General features: G+C 36.5%; 2 protein-coding genes and 1 long non-coding RNA gene across 6 annotated transcripts in view; 1 reads left to right on the top strand and 2 right to left on the bottom strand.

The window, feature by feature from the left end:
* Nucleotides 1-16,118, top strand: part of LOC124216137 (Mitochondrial amidoxime reducing component) — a 57,419-nt gene extending 41,301 nt beyond the window's left edge. Inside the window, exons 1-5 of one of the 2 annotated variants that reach the window (XM_046620306.2) lie at nucleotides 7,864-7,999; nucleotides 10,702-11,000; nucleotides 13,086-13,367; nucleotides 14,293-14,570; nucleotides 14,873-16,118. In XM_046620306.2, the coding sequence (XP_046476262.1) occupies nucleotides 7,996-7,999; nucleotides 10,702-11,000; nucleotides 13,086-13,367; nucleotides 14,293-14,570; nucleotides 14,873-15,179 (1,170 nt within the window). In that variant the 5' untranslated portion in view covers nucleotides 7,864-7,995 and the 3' untranslated portion in view covers nucleotides 15,180-16,118. Of the gene's footprint in view, nucleotides 1-7,863; nucleotides 8,000-10,701; nucleotides 11,001-13,085; nucleotides 13,368-14,292; nucleotides 14,571-14,872 lie in introns of those variants that run through there. The other variant, XM_069135627.1, reaches the window with a different exon arrangement.
* Nucleotides 104-5,907, bottom strand: LOC124216127 (Vesicle-associated membrane protein 7). 3 transcript variants are annotated; one of them, XM_046620284.2, is made up of 7 exons: nucleotides 5,633-5,904; nucleotides 5,416-5,458; nucleotides 5,130-5,340; nucleotides 2,845-2,982; nucleotides 2,367-2,525; nucleotides 1,903-1,995; nucleotides 104-1,327 (listed from the first exon to the last, which is right to left on the bottom strand). In XM_046620284.2, exons 2-7 carry the CDS (start codon nucleotides 5,433-5,435, stop codon nucleotides 1,259-1,261), a joined length of 690 nt encoding a protein of 229 aa, XP_046476240.1. In that variant the 5' UTR covers nucleotides 5,436-5,458; nucleotides 5,633-5,904; the 3' UTR covers nucleotides 104-1,258. The 3 variants fall into 3 exon arrangements, with proteins under 3 accessions (XP_046476240.1, XP_046476243.1, XP_046476242.1); XM_046620287.2 differs by lacking the exon at nucleotides 1,903-1,995 and having other exon boundaries at nucleotides 5,633-5,907; XM_046620286.2 differs by lacking the exon at nucleotides 5,416-5,458 and having other exon boundaries at nucleotides 5,633-5,903.
* Nucleotides 7,993-13,012, bottom strand: LOC124216138 (uncharacterized). The gene is made up of 4 exons (XR_006882537.2): nucleotides 12,883-13,012; nucleotides 12,562-12,797; nucleotides 8,611-11,027; nucleotides 7,993-8,520 (listed from the first exon to the last, which is right to left on the bottom strand). It is a non-coding gene; the product is annotated as an uncharacterized lncRNA (long non-coding RNA).
* Nucleotides 16,119-16,296: the final 178 nt, after the last annotated feature.

The raw sequence follows: 16,296 nt of genomic DNA, 5'->3' as shown, positions 1-16,296 counted from the left end.
ATTCCACAGAAAATTTCAATAACTTTTGATCATTACGACGGTATGTGGGATCAATTTTGGGATTCGTTAACCAAAGTTATACGTTCGAAAGAGCGACGACAAGTTCTGTGTAATGACGAATAATCTTTTTATTACGATTCATTTGAGGGTATAATGCAGCGGAGTAGTAAAATATAATTTAGGTGGGTACACATGGTGGTCAGTTTTTGCAGTGAGGGTTGAGGGTCAATGAATACGCACGGAAGATGAGGTGAAAGAAGGGAGAAAATACGGCAAAAAAAATTTCGCGTCCTTAAATTCGTGTTTGATCTTGGTATCAGCTGCTTATATCCAAAATACCTATTGCTTAACCAAAATCAGACGTTATTTTCAAAACCTAAAAAATGATACAATCCTCAAATCCCGGCCTATATCAGCATCGTCTTTATCTCTTGAAACGCTACAAGTTTTGTATGAAACTTTTTTTTGTATCTCTTTTCCTTTCCGAGATATTCGCACGGGGTATTTGAAACCGACCACACTGTACTACGTGAAATATAGCTTAAAATAATGTTTATACAGGCTGTAGTTACTTATGTTTGAGCATATATGCTTATGATATGATAATCACAGTAGTAAAATAATTCGAAGTTAACAAAATCAGTTATTACCTACAGGTATGTACATTACATGATAATATGCCTTTATCGCCCCACTTTGTAAAAGGGAACAAGTATCCAGTTCATTTCTTCCGTTCAACTTTTTATTCCACTTTACTATCTATTAACAATTGTTGAAAGAGATAAATTCACGGTTACTCAAATTTCTTACTATTTAGAAACAAAATAAATGGTTGTTATATCACAATAAGTCTAGAATCTTGTGGCCAATGATCGAAACGTAATGCTTTTGAACTTTTACGACGATATTATTCAGCATCCGTCTTAACAGTATGCAATAACGATATAGAAGAAAAAACAAATAAAAATAAAAAAAATAAAGATGATAAACAATATATAAAGGTATTTTTATTGATTGAATTTATAAATTAGTTCAATACCAAATATCGCTCTCCTCCCATCCTTCCTCCTTCCTTCTACCTTACCGTGTGCCATGATTTGAAAACATTTCCATCAAAAAACAGTGCAACAGATTCATTGTTTGAGTACCTTAAATAATTTGGCCAATGTCTGCGAAAACGCTTAACATGTTCATTCATTGGTCAAGGATACCGGCACTGATTCCATACAATCCAAATTTAGAATTGTCTAAAATATCTTCAATTACCGACACATTTCTGCCATGCAAGACCTCCACAAGCCATTGCCACAACAAAGTATATTACAACCTGGAATAAAAAAAAATAATAAATACATACTGCCATAATCATTCAAGTCAAATAAAATGCAGGGAATTTCATCAATCATAAAAATAACGACCCGGCATCAAAAAATTGATTTTACTGTATCTATTAAAATTTATCATAATTATGTAAGCAGAGTAATATACCTCCGATTTGGGAAAAATTACGGCGTTAAATTTTAGTTTGTATCCGATGATAAAATTTTGTTCTACTTTTCGATAAACATTTTACGTTTGATTTTACGAAGGAAGCAAACGATGGATAGGCAAAATTTTGGTTCTTTCCAGTGTAAATCTGAATTTCTTAATTCTCTTACTTTATTTATCAACATTTGTAACTTTGCAAGATATACAATTTGAACAAAGCAAAACTTCACGATCCTTGGATATGACCTAAGTCAAAGGCTCCAACGATCCATAGCTCAAGGGTTTCTCATAGGTAAAGTTTTGGGTAAAGCATGATGAACTGTTTGAATAAGAGCAGAATATACTTTTTATGTGTATGATTGGTAGAATTCCTTGTGACACATTAGATGCCTAATTATTGAGATTTATACGTACGATCAAAACAAGAGCCACTATCACATAAAGCTTTATGTTCTTCCAAAAAAGGGAACGAGCCAGATTTCTGCTTGTTTTCCTGAACGTCACAGACTGCAAGATTAGTTAATTAGTCATTAGTGCAAATTTTACTATTTCAATAAAAACTATTTATGCAGAGGAACAATTTGTAGAATACTGAAAAAATAAAAATTTTCTGTAATGGTTTACTTGGTGGCGCTGCCAATTCTTGTATGATTTTTTAAAGATTTTCGTGGGAATGATGAAGATGATATGCATATATAAATCTATCAAACTAAACAAAGTCGATAGTTCAGTTTTCAATGGCAATTACTTCTCAAGAATGACATTTCTGCAACAAGATATTGCATGTTATGAAATTCGGTTGAAACTCGGCTTTTTAATCATACCTTCCAGAAGAATTGCCCTATAGATAACTTATAAGAGTAGGGATTGAAACTTACACTAGCAGTCAAATTCTCAGTTTTGTTTATGAGCAATTCTAGTCTTTCCCCTCGTGCCGCAACGTTATCGATATTCTTCACCATAATGTCTTTAAGTTCATCAAGTTCCCCATGCACTTTGGATAGTGTATCGATATCTGTGGACTCGCTGTAGTGTTTCTGTTTAATGTTAAGAAAATGAACTGTTTTAATGAGCGTTGTCGCAGGTAATGAAAGTAGATTTTAAAAAACTAGCATATTCACTAAAAAATTTATAATAAGTTGAGAACTAAGATTTATTGATGTCAAACTTAGTGTTTTCTGTTTTTTTCTACACCTTTTTCAATTGACAGTAAGAAACAAAGTTCTGTCAATTTTTGCACCGAAATTTTGTCATAGTTATTGGTATGTGCATAAAAACCACAATCTTTCAGAGAAGCTGAATCGCTGCTGTGATCTCAAAAATTTTCTCTACGGGACTCGAAAACTTATAACTTACCATTTCATTGGCCAGCACCCTCGAAAACTCAGAGTTCATTGCATAGGCTAGAGCAGTTTGAGCTCCATGTCCATAAGCTGCTTCAAATCGTCTCTTAATTTCATTCAAGTATAAGAAGGCACGCGACCGTTGAAATTCCTGAAATTCAAAGTCACCAATCAGTTAATCAAGAGAAACATTTGCATTTGTACTAAGATTGGTAAATGTCGTATTATCCAGACAATACCATCTGTTGATCGTAGATAACTGATGCTTATAAAATAATTACCCATGAAATTACGAGCAATATCAAGTTTCACTGCTTTTATTATGACGACAATTATGAAATTTGTAATAGTTTGTCCAAGGAAAATGATTAAAAAACAGTTTTCTTCAAGAGTATTAAAAACCATTTTGAGAAATGTATCGAATATTATCAATCCAAGCGAAACAGATTTTTGGCTCTGAAGATTTGATATTGAAGCCTTTTGATTTGCTGATTGCTCTACATTTTTGCCCCCACCCACCTTGTAATTTACTCTTCTTTTTCTGTGTCATTTTTTAAGATTCCAGAAGAGATGAAGCAACTAATTTTAGGTGCATCCTCGCATATTTAACTTTGTCCATATCAAAGTACTAAACGTTCTCATTTGACCAAATATTCATGCAACTTACACTATAAAAGTTTTTTGGCAAACTTTTCTTCTAAGTTCAGTTACGTATCTATGTAGTTGAACTAATTTTAGAGAAAACCGGTGTGCACAGAGCAAAACTTCAAGTAAATTATTTTGTGATTACATATAGCCTGAGAACATATAACGTGGCCATGAGCTGATACATATGGGTCATTCTCAGTTAAGAGGTAAATTCGACGTCCACGGTGAAAAATCACTTTTTTTAAAAAAATTTATTAAAAAGAATGTAATTATCTCTTAAAACTCGTGCTCATGTAAGTGGTAACTCAAATTCATTTCTTAATTTTATTTTATTTAGTCACAATTTCATCTCAAAGTCGGAAAACATCTCTCCCTGGCCTGTCCCCGGGCTGATTCTGTTCATGTATTAGTAATTTAAAGTACTTAGAAATCAAATAGATTACTTAAATTGTATATTTCAACAAATTAAATTAAATAAATTATCGTAATCAAGCAAGTAAAATTGCATATTTTTTTTTTCTTAAAACAAATTTACATTTACGTTTGTCCCCCACATTTTGTGTCTCGTCCCCTGGCACGTTTATTTTTCTGTAAAATCGGCATTTGTTTACCGACTTGCGGCAATTGAAGACCTTGAACAAACGTCGTTGAGTTTATAGTTTGTAATCAGCGCCACTCGAACTAGGTGCGCAGTCATTTTGTCATTTATTTCATTACTGACACTCTGTGGATACAGTTGAGAACGAGTGAATGGAGTCTCTGCACTGGTAAGTTTTATTTTAAAAATATTCATCTAAAAATTTTAATTCATTTGTATATTCACTTCTTGTAGTGTATAGATTCTAAGTTTTCTTGGTTAATCGCGTACAATAAATACATTTGTCATTATTTCTGTTTTTGTTACTAAAAAGTATCTCCCCTGTTTATATCTCCCCTGTCTTGTTAAGGGCCAGGGGAAAGACACGATATCCAGGGGGGATATGAAAACTTCAAACTATAATTTTTTATACTGAATTTTTTATACAGAATAAAGTTAATACTCAAAAGAAAAGTTGTTTTCTTTCATAAAATAACATTAAAATCCTTTCGCTGTTCACAAAGTATCCTACTCTGTATATCAAGTCTCTCCCCTGGTTTCTTATAAAACAAGATAAAATTAATAAATTGACTGACTGCCTTGCAGACACGTTTAGAATGATTGTTTTGATCGAAACATTATAAAATTTAATTAAATTTTGAAAAATTTTACCGTGCCGCGTTTTATCAATAAGCAATTTACCTCTTAACTGAGAATGACCTATATGCAAACGTCATCTGTTGATGTAAACAAAAGTGGAAACAAAATATATGATATTCTAGGTACGTTTTATATATTCTGGTTCATTTATACTTGTAACAATCGGTTATTAAAAACAGAATTGAAAGAAACGCAGAGAAAGCTAGAATTGACATTCCCAGATCTCAAGGAATTACATTACAGAGGTGATACCAGCTTTGTTTCTTTGTTTCTAAATTTTTAAACAATTGCGCAGCTTTGGATAAAACCCCTTTCCCGATTGACTCGTATTTCGTGTTAGTAAAAGTTATTTTTGTCACAAGTAGTGGGTACAGGGCGCTATGTAAAAGTTCTTGGAAATACTCATTACGCACGTCATCCGTGATGCACATGTATACAATCCTGTTATCGCACATGTAGTGGAAGAGGTACGGCCCTTGGGTATAAGTTAGCTTGTCATTGTGCGGTGGTATTTTAGCCAAAATCCGTTCGGTCACTTCGGCAAAGTTTCCAGTGCGCGCCGCATGCTTGGCGAGCACTGTTGGCCCACGTGCCACGACGCTGTATAGAATAGGCATTCTTTCTCTGTAAATTGATAAGAATACTTGTCGTCAATTGGATAAGACATCGGTATTCTTAACCTGCATTAATCCGATGTACTTTTCATTTCCTTGAATCATGGCTCGCCGATCTATCGGTCAGCCTGCGAAAACAATATAGTCAACTCCATTGTCGCCACGAAAATAGCACAGCAATTCTGACTCACTCACATCGTTAGTGAGGAATTCTCAGAGAGGTTCAATATCAACTCTACCTGCTGTGAAAGTTAGTGACAAGTCGCTGGCACGTCTAACCAGAGACAGTGGCAATGACCTACCTTAATTTGTGAATGCGGAAATTCTCGAGGATATTTCCTCGCCTGGTAGCTCTCTACTCCGTAAATGACCACACCAAAGACAATGTGCGCACTTGTTGCTGACCGCGAGTTATAGATTGCATCGGTTTACGGTGATGGTTAATCACTCGATAACGACGAAAATTTACGTCAAAGTTCAAATGAGTCAAAACACACTCGTCCACCTACAAAACGAACAAAGCACCAAGCATGCCAAGCACTGCCAGCAGGCATTCAAGGAGGAAAACTCACGTCACCCGCTTTGTTTTCTGGCCACAAGAGTGCGCGCTATCGACGCGTCATTCACCAGTTACGGTGATTTCGCCCGCATATAGGCAATTAAGGGTACATGCATTACGCGACGTATCCGCCTGCATACAGGCAATTCGATGTACTCTTTATTCTTAAACTTCAGTCTCGAGCTGTTGCTCTGTCATACAGGCGGAATCACCCTGTGTTAAATGTCCCACGGTACGCACATTTGGAAATACGTTATATATTGGAAGGTTCGGTGTTATCACCGACGATGACTAATCGTGTAGTTTGCTATATGTATATATCTATGTTTTTTATAGGCAAACATAAATATTCTTTCAGACCTAGCGAAAGGCTGCTCAGGGCGAAAAATAAATGGATTAAAATTTTGTACAATATTTAATCAGTTCTATAAGGAATCAGAACGCTTTTTCTGACACTGTAGCACAATCATTTTACAGAAACTCCTGAAATCAGACCCTCGTAAATACACTTCAAATCCTCTGTGCAATATTTATAAGTTGTGAAGTTCGATACTTTTACAGTAATATATATCAGAGAGTGAAATGTCGATCTAATAGTTCCAAGTTTCCCAACTGAATTTTGCCCCAAACTACATCAAATGTTTCAGGAATATTAGAGAAGTTTTTGACTAATGATTCAATTTTAAATGTGACTGAAATATTTCTAGATATTGTGTAAAATATTTCTAATACAGCTCTGACAGAATTTTTTTTGCGTAATACTGCATTCATATTGTAGAAATACTGGAATGTTTTTAAGGAATGTATGAACTGCAGTAACGTGCATACATTTGTCGTTTTGAGGACGTTAAGTCGAGGGCTGAACTCGATTTCCAGTACAATGTTTGCAGCGACGTAGGTGTAGAAAGTTATAAACTTGGATTGACTGTATCCTTAGAATATAGCATCATTTTCAGCCATTAGATAGGTAAGTTACTTCGGTTCAAAGCATCATGGGAGGATGGAAAATTAGAAATTTGAAACATTACCTTATTTCAACTAGTGATTTTAGTTCTTGTAATCCTTGCAGACCTTGGATCGATAATTTATTCACGTCAGCAATAATTTTTAAATATTTCGACAAGTTTGTGAGCTGCTAAGAAATTGATAGAAATATCTTTTGAGTCATATGTCGCGGGTTTTGTCGTTTTGGCTTTCTATTAGAGTAAGGATTAATATTTGTACTTCTGCCTAAACGCAAATATTTGCATCGCTGCGTCTTGACAAAATGTCACGAATCATGTGTTTTTATTGGTGGATCGCTTCGATAAGAAACACGATATATACCATCCTGAATACTGCGCGTTCTAGACGTTTTTTAATTTGACCTGTACCGACGACCAGGCAGAGTTCTACATGCAAAACTAGAGCAAAAGTCATCACAACGAAGTTTAAAATCATTCATGCGATACATTATATCCAGCGTCCATAAAATAATTTAATGCGCGCAGATAATATATAACTTGCATTAATCCATTTCATCAGGTTTTTGCCTCGATCAAAAAAATTACGGTACTCGGTTGTATATATTTGTTTTTTTTTCAAATTAACACCGATCTATTTCTTTTAAAATGGTATCTCCCTCACGTGTCTGGATTTCACGAAATTTTCACCTCTGGAAGATACTTCGCAACGCGTGTCTATGTCTGCGGTTAAGTTATGTAGCACGCAGCGATGTTTTGCTCTTGGTAAGAACAGGGAGCGCCGTAAATAAGCGCAGTGCGTCAGATAGCGCAGATATCGAGATAACGGTGCCGCGAGTCTTTCAGGCCGGCCCGCGGCGTAAACTCGTGTAGATCTACATTTTTCCCACCGCCAGTAACTGTAGGCGCGTGCTATTAAGCCGACCGAAACTTGAGGAGTCCCTCGGCGCCGCGTGAAATTACGCTAGCCAGTTCGCAAAGTCACATGCGCCGCTTGTAACTCGTTAGTCACATTCATGCAAGCCCGTTGTATCGTCCACCGCCGATAGTGCAGTGCCGTGCTCCTCCTTAACCCGGCTTCACACCTCGGGGTGTGGATGTTTGGATTTTGACGTCTCCGGTGAAGACTGACATCCTCGCTTGAATGGGTAAGTCAGAATACGTCCATTTGAATTTTCGTTCCTTGCAGACGTGACAGATCAATGAAAAAAAAGTCGAATCCCAAATCACAACACTTGTACCAGGCTCACATGTCGTCGAGAGGTTTTATTTCTACGCTGCAAACTGCAGATAAAAATGGTTTACATCATTTTTTACATGAAACACATTGACGTTATCAATACGATAGTTTGTGATCGTATTATGGATGATTGTTTGAAGAAAATACCCGACCTTATCTTCAGTAAAATAAACACGAGTGACTCCTGCACAGATAATGAAGTATCATTCGTGAATTATATTATGCACGGTGTTTCTACATCTTTAATAAGATAAAATTATAGCCTCGACACTTAACATTTATTATGTCTGCTAACTTGAATTATTATCAAGCTCCAATAATTCAAGTCAAAAGACACAAACGCTCGTTGAGTCGGAAATTTGTAGAATTTTAAGACACGTGTTTCGTAATACACGTGTTCACGATCGTCTCTTGGACTCATCATCATACCTGCAACAATTAAATCACGTACTTGAAAAGTACAGAAATTGTGATTGTGATGTGTATGCTGTCTCGTTATTATTTTATTAGGCTGCATACGATTTTTTCCCAGCAAGTAGGCTCACGAACTGCTCGATTCGCGAAGTATTGATTCTGCTCAGGTCCTAGGTATCCTTGCCCATGGCGACGGAAATGGAAATGCAGCCGAGTGTAACATCGTACATATTTACTCGAATCATGCAACGTAGCGTTCCATCCTTTCTTCACGTGTTCATCGGTTATCATGACGTTCATTCTATGCAAAGTACAACAGATGTTCGAAACCCGGAAGAACCAGCGAAGCGTCGATAAAATCAAGAGAAAAAGAAAACGAACTAAAGAATGCCAAGAACTTTATGATCACGGATAGAAGATTACTGAAGCATATCGTGGTTCTTGAACATAATATTGAATTCTACGTACAGTTGAACACTCGCACTATTTTAAATCGAACCGCATGCGAATAAACAGTTAAGATTGGTTATTTGTTTCCTCTGAGTAAACGAAGTTATCATACCCAGACGGTTTTAAATTAAGAGGGTAATTTCCTATGTATATAGTTCATGTACTGTAAAAACTATTATTCAACGTACTGCTATTTCCACTGCAGAAGAGTTATGCAGATCAAGTAATTCAGTTAAAACGGGTGCTATCTGATCATTGTTCGTATTAAAAAGAAACTTGAAAAAAAAACTTTCTTTTCAGCGTTTAAATGATATTTATACCACGTGTTACGATAACCTACACATCATTATTTCTCGCACCACTACTGCAACTGGCATATTATACTACTAACGTTACTGGTACAGTGTTACAATATTGTCGAAAAATTATAATGCCATGTTTTAATTTTGCGTGAATTTCATTCGAATTTAGTCCAAGTAAATACAATTATAGCCGTCGAAAATGAAATTGTCTGGTATATTTAGGATTTCAATATGCAATAGCCAGTTTCATTTCAGGAAGTTGTAATTAAGAAACCTACGACAAATCAATAAAAAATCACTCCATATTAAATTAATGCCAATTTTTTTTTCAGTTTCGTTTATCTTTAGACCAAGGTAAAAACTAAAAATCTTCGGAGAGTTTTTTATTAGAACGAGTCATGTTTGAGAAAAAATTATTCAATTTGTAATTCTTCGAAAGATTTGATAATTGATTAGTCAAAACTAAAAGTATAAAAAAGCAAAACTCTTTCGGATATAGTTTCAGGAGAAACGTAAATCAAAAAAAACTCTCGAGTCGGATTTAAGGTTAAACATACCGAACCCTTTCGACTTGAGTGAGAATTGCTCGTATGCATATTTTCACCAGCAAAAGAATGTCTACAATTTACCGTCCTTTTCTCTTAACCGAAATAATTAACGTTTGCTGATAGTTCACGAGTAATGAATATTTCACTTAATAAGTAGTTGCAGAATGATATTATACAGTTATCCCGTTTAACCGTGCGTGGAAGATGAAAGTGTAGACGTACGCTCTACTTGTTGAGAATTTAGGGTACAAATAATACGGGAACATGGATAACGTTGCAGTAGGACGTCCGATAATGAGAATGACATACATCTCATTTCTCATCACATTCCTGGCAAGAGTTATTCATTTCTAATGCTATCCCAGACCCGCTTCACATACACCTGAGAAACATTTTTTTCAACATCTAAGCGTGAAGTTATACGTACTGTTATTCAAAGTCGCCGATCAAGAACCGTGGTTTAAATTAATTGTTAATCGAATAAACTCGTCCAGCGTAACGTATGCAATAAATAAACCGGGGAAACATGAATTGATGCTATCAAAAAAGGAAAAGTTTCAGATTGTTGTTGTTGATCAGATCTTTCAAAATTGAACCATTTGTACCCATCATTGGTAAAATAGAAATTCAGAAACAGGTATCCATTTTCGGAAACTAAAAAATGCATTTTTAACGCAATAGTATGATGCTCCAAAATGTTTTCTTTTAATTTCAATTTCTAAATATGCATCTTTTTCTCGATCAAATAAGGCCCGTATAATAATCTTTTTTAATTGTCAGTGTACAAGCGAAACGACGAGCTCTTGAAATGGATAAATGGGGCATATCTCAGATTTGCAAGAGCGTTAAACAGCATCTCATTTAATACTTTAGCGTTAATTATTTTCTCATTAAAGAGAGATCGAGGTTGGCCTACGCAACGGCGGTCATAGTCGGCGCTGGGACAGCCGTCGCTTTGGCATGGTGGTTTTGGACTCGTCGCCAAAAGGAACAGCCTCCGAAGAAGTGGCGGAAGGTCGGCGAACTGAGCGACCTCATGGTCTTCCCTGTAAAGTCTTTAGGTGCCGTACGCTTGAATACCATGGAATGTACGCCTCTGGGTCTCAGAGACGGCTGGCTCAGGGATCGGACTCTCATGGTCATCGACATGGACGGTCATTTTGTCACGGGAAGACAACTGCCGCGAATGGTCCAGGTACATCACAATAATGGAAAAATGTCCCTGGGATATTAAACACAATCTTATCAACAAGGTTTTTCAAAAATGTTTCTAAATAGTAGGTAGTTTCAGATTAGGCTAGCATTTTTTCTTTGCTAGAGAAAGGTCAACACGTTAGTTTTTATCGAATTCAATATCTTCCTGAGGGACAGGACTTTTAGCTTAAGTGTAAAAGGGATCACACGCCATGTCACTTGAGGGGATGTCGGACTTTCGTCAAATACAGCAAACGTATTTTCCAATTCTTTCTTTTGACGAGTAATGAAATCTCTTTAAACTTTGGGAAATGACACGGATTATTACTATGCTTGTGGGTTGACTAAAAAGAATTTGGAAAATTGCCGGAAACACTAAAGTATTTGTCATGGTACGCTACTGTACTTGTATTACATACTTTTTGTATTCTATCATCAATTTGCCGATTCATGGTACGGTTGAAGAAAAGTAGGTGGAAAAAGTGTTAATTGAGAGGTCCGATTAATCACCTAATAGAAAAAACGATTAATTAGAAAAGGCGATTGATCGATTGATCAATTAATCGGAAAAACGATTATCTGAGAATAAGGACTAGTTGATTTATCGGGAAAACGATTACAGAATTCCTGATTGATCGATTAATCATACAATCGTTTATGGTGGAACACGGAAGTATATCATTCTAGGTTTGATTCTAAGTGAAAGTTTGTGGAATTATACATATGAATTATGTATGCAACAATGCGAAAAGTAATTACTCACACACCTTCAACGAACTTTCGTTGAGCATAATCAAAAAGCCGAACACAAGGTGCCCCAGATTGAAAAGTTTTGAAAAACACGGGATATTTCTCTTGACATGAGCAGATTTCATCGTGGCGGAAACAGCTATTCCATCAACGATAGAAACTCGACTGTTCCGCTGCTTCTTATCAGTACCTAGCTACATTAAACGCTTCTCTGTCGTCACTTAGAAAGTACACGTACAAGCCCACTTTTGTTTCTATTGTTCTATACCGGCCGAGATAAGATTGACCGATGCGCAACTTAATTACCAACGTCTTTTATGCTATACTGTGCATAATTATCTAATCCTACGGTAGTTGGAATCCTGTTGCTCAATGATTATAATTTGTGAAAATCTTTATGATCCGTTGACATTGTAAAAATATCTACGCATGCATTGCACAACGTGTTTAAGAAACAAACAAATTATCACATTATTTAAAAATACTCTCCCACGAAAAACTAATCTATGACAGGGAAAATGATCGATTCGGAAAAATCAGTTTTTCGCAATAGCGCGCAGTAATAACGCAAGCGTGTTTTACGCGTTTTTTCTTTCTTGTGCTCGGCACGTAAAGTAAATGTTTCAGCGATGATGAGATTAAGTGACGACTGGGCAGGCGCGGCGTACAATAAAAATCAAGTTTGAATCCTAGGAGTGAAAAGTGGTGTTTTCTGCACTCTGCTCATGCGCAATCGCAAAAAAATCTGACATTACGCGATACTAGCCTCGATTTCATGTTTCGTGAAAAAGACCGAGTTTGTATGTACCTACTATTGCTCAGTGATGTTTGCGAGTTGGGTCTTGATATTAGCCGGACTAGGTCCATTGCTTCTTCTAGTCTTCATCGCAACTTTTCGGGCACTCCGATTTTCAGGAGATGGCGATTGGGCGACCGCCACGTACCGAATGAGATGTTCCGGCAAGTTGACTTGTATTGATATCCGTACGAGGCGCCATCTGGTGGTTAGTTTTGTTATTAACCGTGTTCACCAGATTCGTCACCTCTTCTACAATTAAGAAAAGCCATAGTTACACGAGTTCTACATGCGACTGCCTCTCTGCGGTGTTTGTTTAGGCAATACAGGCTCTTACCTTAATCTTACAATTAGCCAGGCCTGCGTTTGGTTCTTTGAACAGAACACTCCTGTTGTTCCAATGAAAGCGACGTTCATGCTCCCATGCTTGTTCTGCCAGACTGGGCTTGGATCTTTCATTAATTACACAGAACACTATCTAACATTATATTTTTAGCAACGATAGCGGTCAGAGTAATAATTATTGAAACCCTCGCGCAGGTTTCGCCGAGCATTTCAGGATCCACGCTGACTCTCAGGGCGCCTGGGATGATGGCGGTTTCGGTTGACCTGGCTGGCCTTAGAGGTAAAGGATTCCGAGCGGCTGTATGGGGCCAGCCAGTTCCAGCCCGAGATTGTGGCGAGGAAGCGGCTCGCTGGCTGTCCAGATTCCTTCTCCAGGAAGATACCGGTCTCAGACTTGTCTATTATCCGTTAGACCGACCGACTAGAGATGTGCGAACGAAAAACAAGCCGTTCCCACTGGTCGTCAGCGAAGATACGGTAAGTTGATATTACAGACACACAAGCGGTGATAATCGGCTTCTATCCGGGATGCTGCAGAGGCATTCATAACGGCGCACTTAAATGTCCAGCACGTTTGATAATATTTATTCCTCGTCAAACGGTCGATAATCTGTGCACTTCTTTTACACGTTATCCAAATTACGCGCATCCTGGAAAATGATGGAACTGTTTTTTTTCATATGGTAAATAAATTTTTCAATGGTTTGACCATTTAGATACATTGAGGTATTGATTGTGAAAATAGAATCAATCAAACCGTTTCGTTGACTCGATTCAACCAGTAAATTTTTAATTCAAGCAACTGATTACAGACAGTTTCGAGTATGGGATGATCCAATAAAACTAATGCATTTAATTTAACTCTTTCAGTCACAAAAGCCATTATAGTGGCATATTTTTTTCTTACGTTTTGTCGTTTTTCTTATATTCCATAAAATAGTCTGACTTTTTTTTTGCATTTTCAGGTAACCAAATTGCGTGACTGAAAGGATTAAAGCATCAAGCTAGATCCGATTAAGTAAAAAAAGCAAACTAGAATTAATTCTCATTCCTTTTCTCTGTCTATTATTACTCTGAAATCCATATAATATATCCAAGATATATAATTTCCTCTTTTCTCTCTATTTGATTTTCTTTCTTCCGTTCATCATTTTATCTTTCCATTTTGATTTCTCTATTCGAAAATATGTCTATCCATCAAGATACAATGCCTGATATTTATATCTCATCGAATATACAATTATTTGTGATTTGTATTCTGTTTAACACTTGTGCGATTTCGAAGGGATTGCACGTTAAAGTTAAATGAATTAATTGTTAGATCTATCTATATTTCCTTTTTTTGATGCCAACACTTACGTTAGCTTATATCATCGGTCAGTACCCACCTTTTATGTTACAGGGGGCTTATCCAGATGCGACGAGTTACACCTTGATGAACGAGGCCTCGATTGCGGACCTGAACACTCGTCTTGAGGACCCAGTGACACCGCAGCATTTTAGGCCAAACTTTGTGGTGAAAGGGGCACAAGTTTTAGAGGAAGATTCTTGGGACTGGGTGAAAATCGGGAACGTCGTCTTTAGAAACGTGAAACCATGCACGCGATGCATATTCACCACCGTCGACCCGGAAACAGGAATGAAAAGTCCCAAAGTAGAACCACTGAAGACTCTTAAAGGGTTCGTATCGATGTAGAATATTAATCAGCTTAGGGCATTAGCATATGATAACAGTTTTGGAGAAGTTTCGTCGGTCAAAAATCAATGTGTTTTCTATAGAAAGAAATTGATATATCAATGTTATTAGGACTTGACAGCAAATCACGTGCAACTCTTTGTATGAAATGAAGATATTCGAGTCATTGGGTACCTACTTAGCCGACAATATACCGTGAAAAGGAACTTCCAGTTTTGGTCTCCTTATTTTGTAACTCGTTAGCTGCGAACTATTCGATGAACTATAACAGTGGTTCTTTTTACAGTTACCGACAAATCAAGGACCCTGAGCTGAGACCGTTTACCGGCGATAGTCCTGTGATGGGAATACACCTGGGTTTGCGGTCTAACAACGGAAATGTCCGGCTCGGAGATGGTGTTTTTGTCGGTGTTCCAGAAGAAGAAGAGCCGTTCTACTCCCCTCCGCTATTGCATCGGTGGAGCTCTTGCGAACACGATGTTTTTCCGATTGAGGAAAAAATGTCAAAGGCTGACATAGATTATCCGGATTCATCATCGAGCTTCTTTGGGAGTGCCGCGAACATAATTGCCAGCTTATCTAACCTCGAGTGAGAAGAAAATATACAATGTTCAGTAAACAAAAGGTCTCGTACAGATATTTGACAAGGTTGGAGTTAGTAACGTTAAGGTGATGAAACATTGAAGAAAAAATCATTATTTGGCAACTTTAGATTGGCTTTTAAATAGTCAAGATGGTTAACTATGAGTATGTTTTGCTTTATTACGATTTATTGGATTTCAGAGAATGCCAATGTCGTTGAATAATGATTTCTTTCTTTTTTTTTTTGTTTATCTTTTATATTTCATTATTGCGTCAAGGGGATGTCGGATTTCCGTCAAATACGGCGAATCGTATTTGACAATTGTCAGTTTTTTCTTATAATTAAAATCTGTTTATACTTTGGCAAATGACAGGGATTATAGCTGATCGGGAGCTTGTCAACCGACTAGACAAGACTAGGAAAATTGAGATTACAAAAAATATGTGATTCAACTGCAGTGGCGTACGCTATAAATTGAAAAATCACGATACATACAGCGTCGTCATTTTTGATGATCTGTGCTTGCAACGAAAACTAAGTGAAGTTCATTTTTCGTACAAAATGATGTGCGTGCAGAGTGTTATTTATTATAAGGAGTTTTTATTGTAAGAGAATTTTGTAGATCTTTTGAATGAGAAAATTTCAATATTGTATGGCTATCGGAAACTTGGTTACAGTTGGATGGTATTTTTTCATGTATTTTCAAAAATATAAATGAATTTAAGTACCTGGTTGACAGAATTTGTCTATTGTATAGTGATTCAGGAGACTAGTTGTTTTTTGCTTCAAATACCAACGGAAAGTCTCCCTGAAGAGTAGCGTTCTACGCAAAAATAATACAATAAATAAATGAATGAGTAAATCAGTTGAAGAGTTTCAATGAATAGATTAACCATGTTGACAGGTGTGTTATATATTTTTTCAGATATGGGTCAGTGTGAAAATTTTCGTTCATTCGACTAATATTATTCATATGTATGTTAAGTAGTAATTGAACCTTTCGATGTCTTCCTGCGTTGTAAATACAACCGTGCTAACTTTGCTTGTTTTTTTTTTTTTTTTTTTTTTTAATTCTATTCTGTGCTATCCAAGTACAAAGATTATTTCTTTTAAAATATTTTTAATTT

This window comes from Neodiprion pinetum, chromosome 4, assembly GCF_021155775.2.
Source record: "Neodiprion pinetum isolate iyNeoPine1 chromosome 4, iyNeoPine1.2, whole genome shotgun sequence".
In the NCBI taxonomy this organism is placed as follows: domain Eukaryota; kingdom Metazoa; phylum Arthropoda; class Insecta; order Hymenoptera; family Diprionidae; genus Neodiprion; species Neodiprion pinetum.
Note: the sequence above shows the minus strand (reverse complement) of the source record. Positions and strands in the feature narration are given on the sequence as shown.

What these genes read in the sequence shown, in the direction of transcription:
- LOC124216127 (XM_046620284.2), bottom strand. Translation starts at nt 5,435, where the DNA reads ATGATTCAAGGAAATGAAAA. An exon ending in CTGAGAATTTGACTGCTAGT is followed by an intron (nt 1,996 to 2,366) that starts GTAAGTTTCAAT and finishes CTAATCTTGCAG; the next exon opens with TCTGTGACGTTCAGGAAAAC. An exon ending in TAGTGGCTCTTGTTTTGATC is followed by an intron (nt 1,328 to 1,902) that starts GTACGTATAAAT and finishes TTTTTATTCCAG; the next exon opens with GTTGTAATATACTTTGTTGT.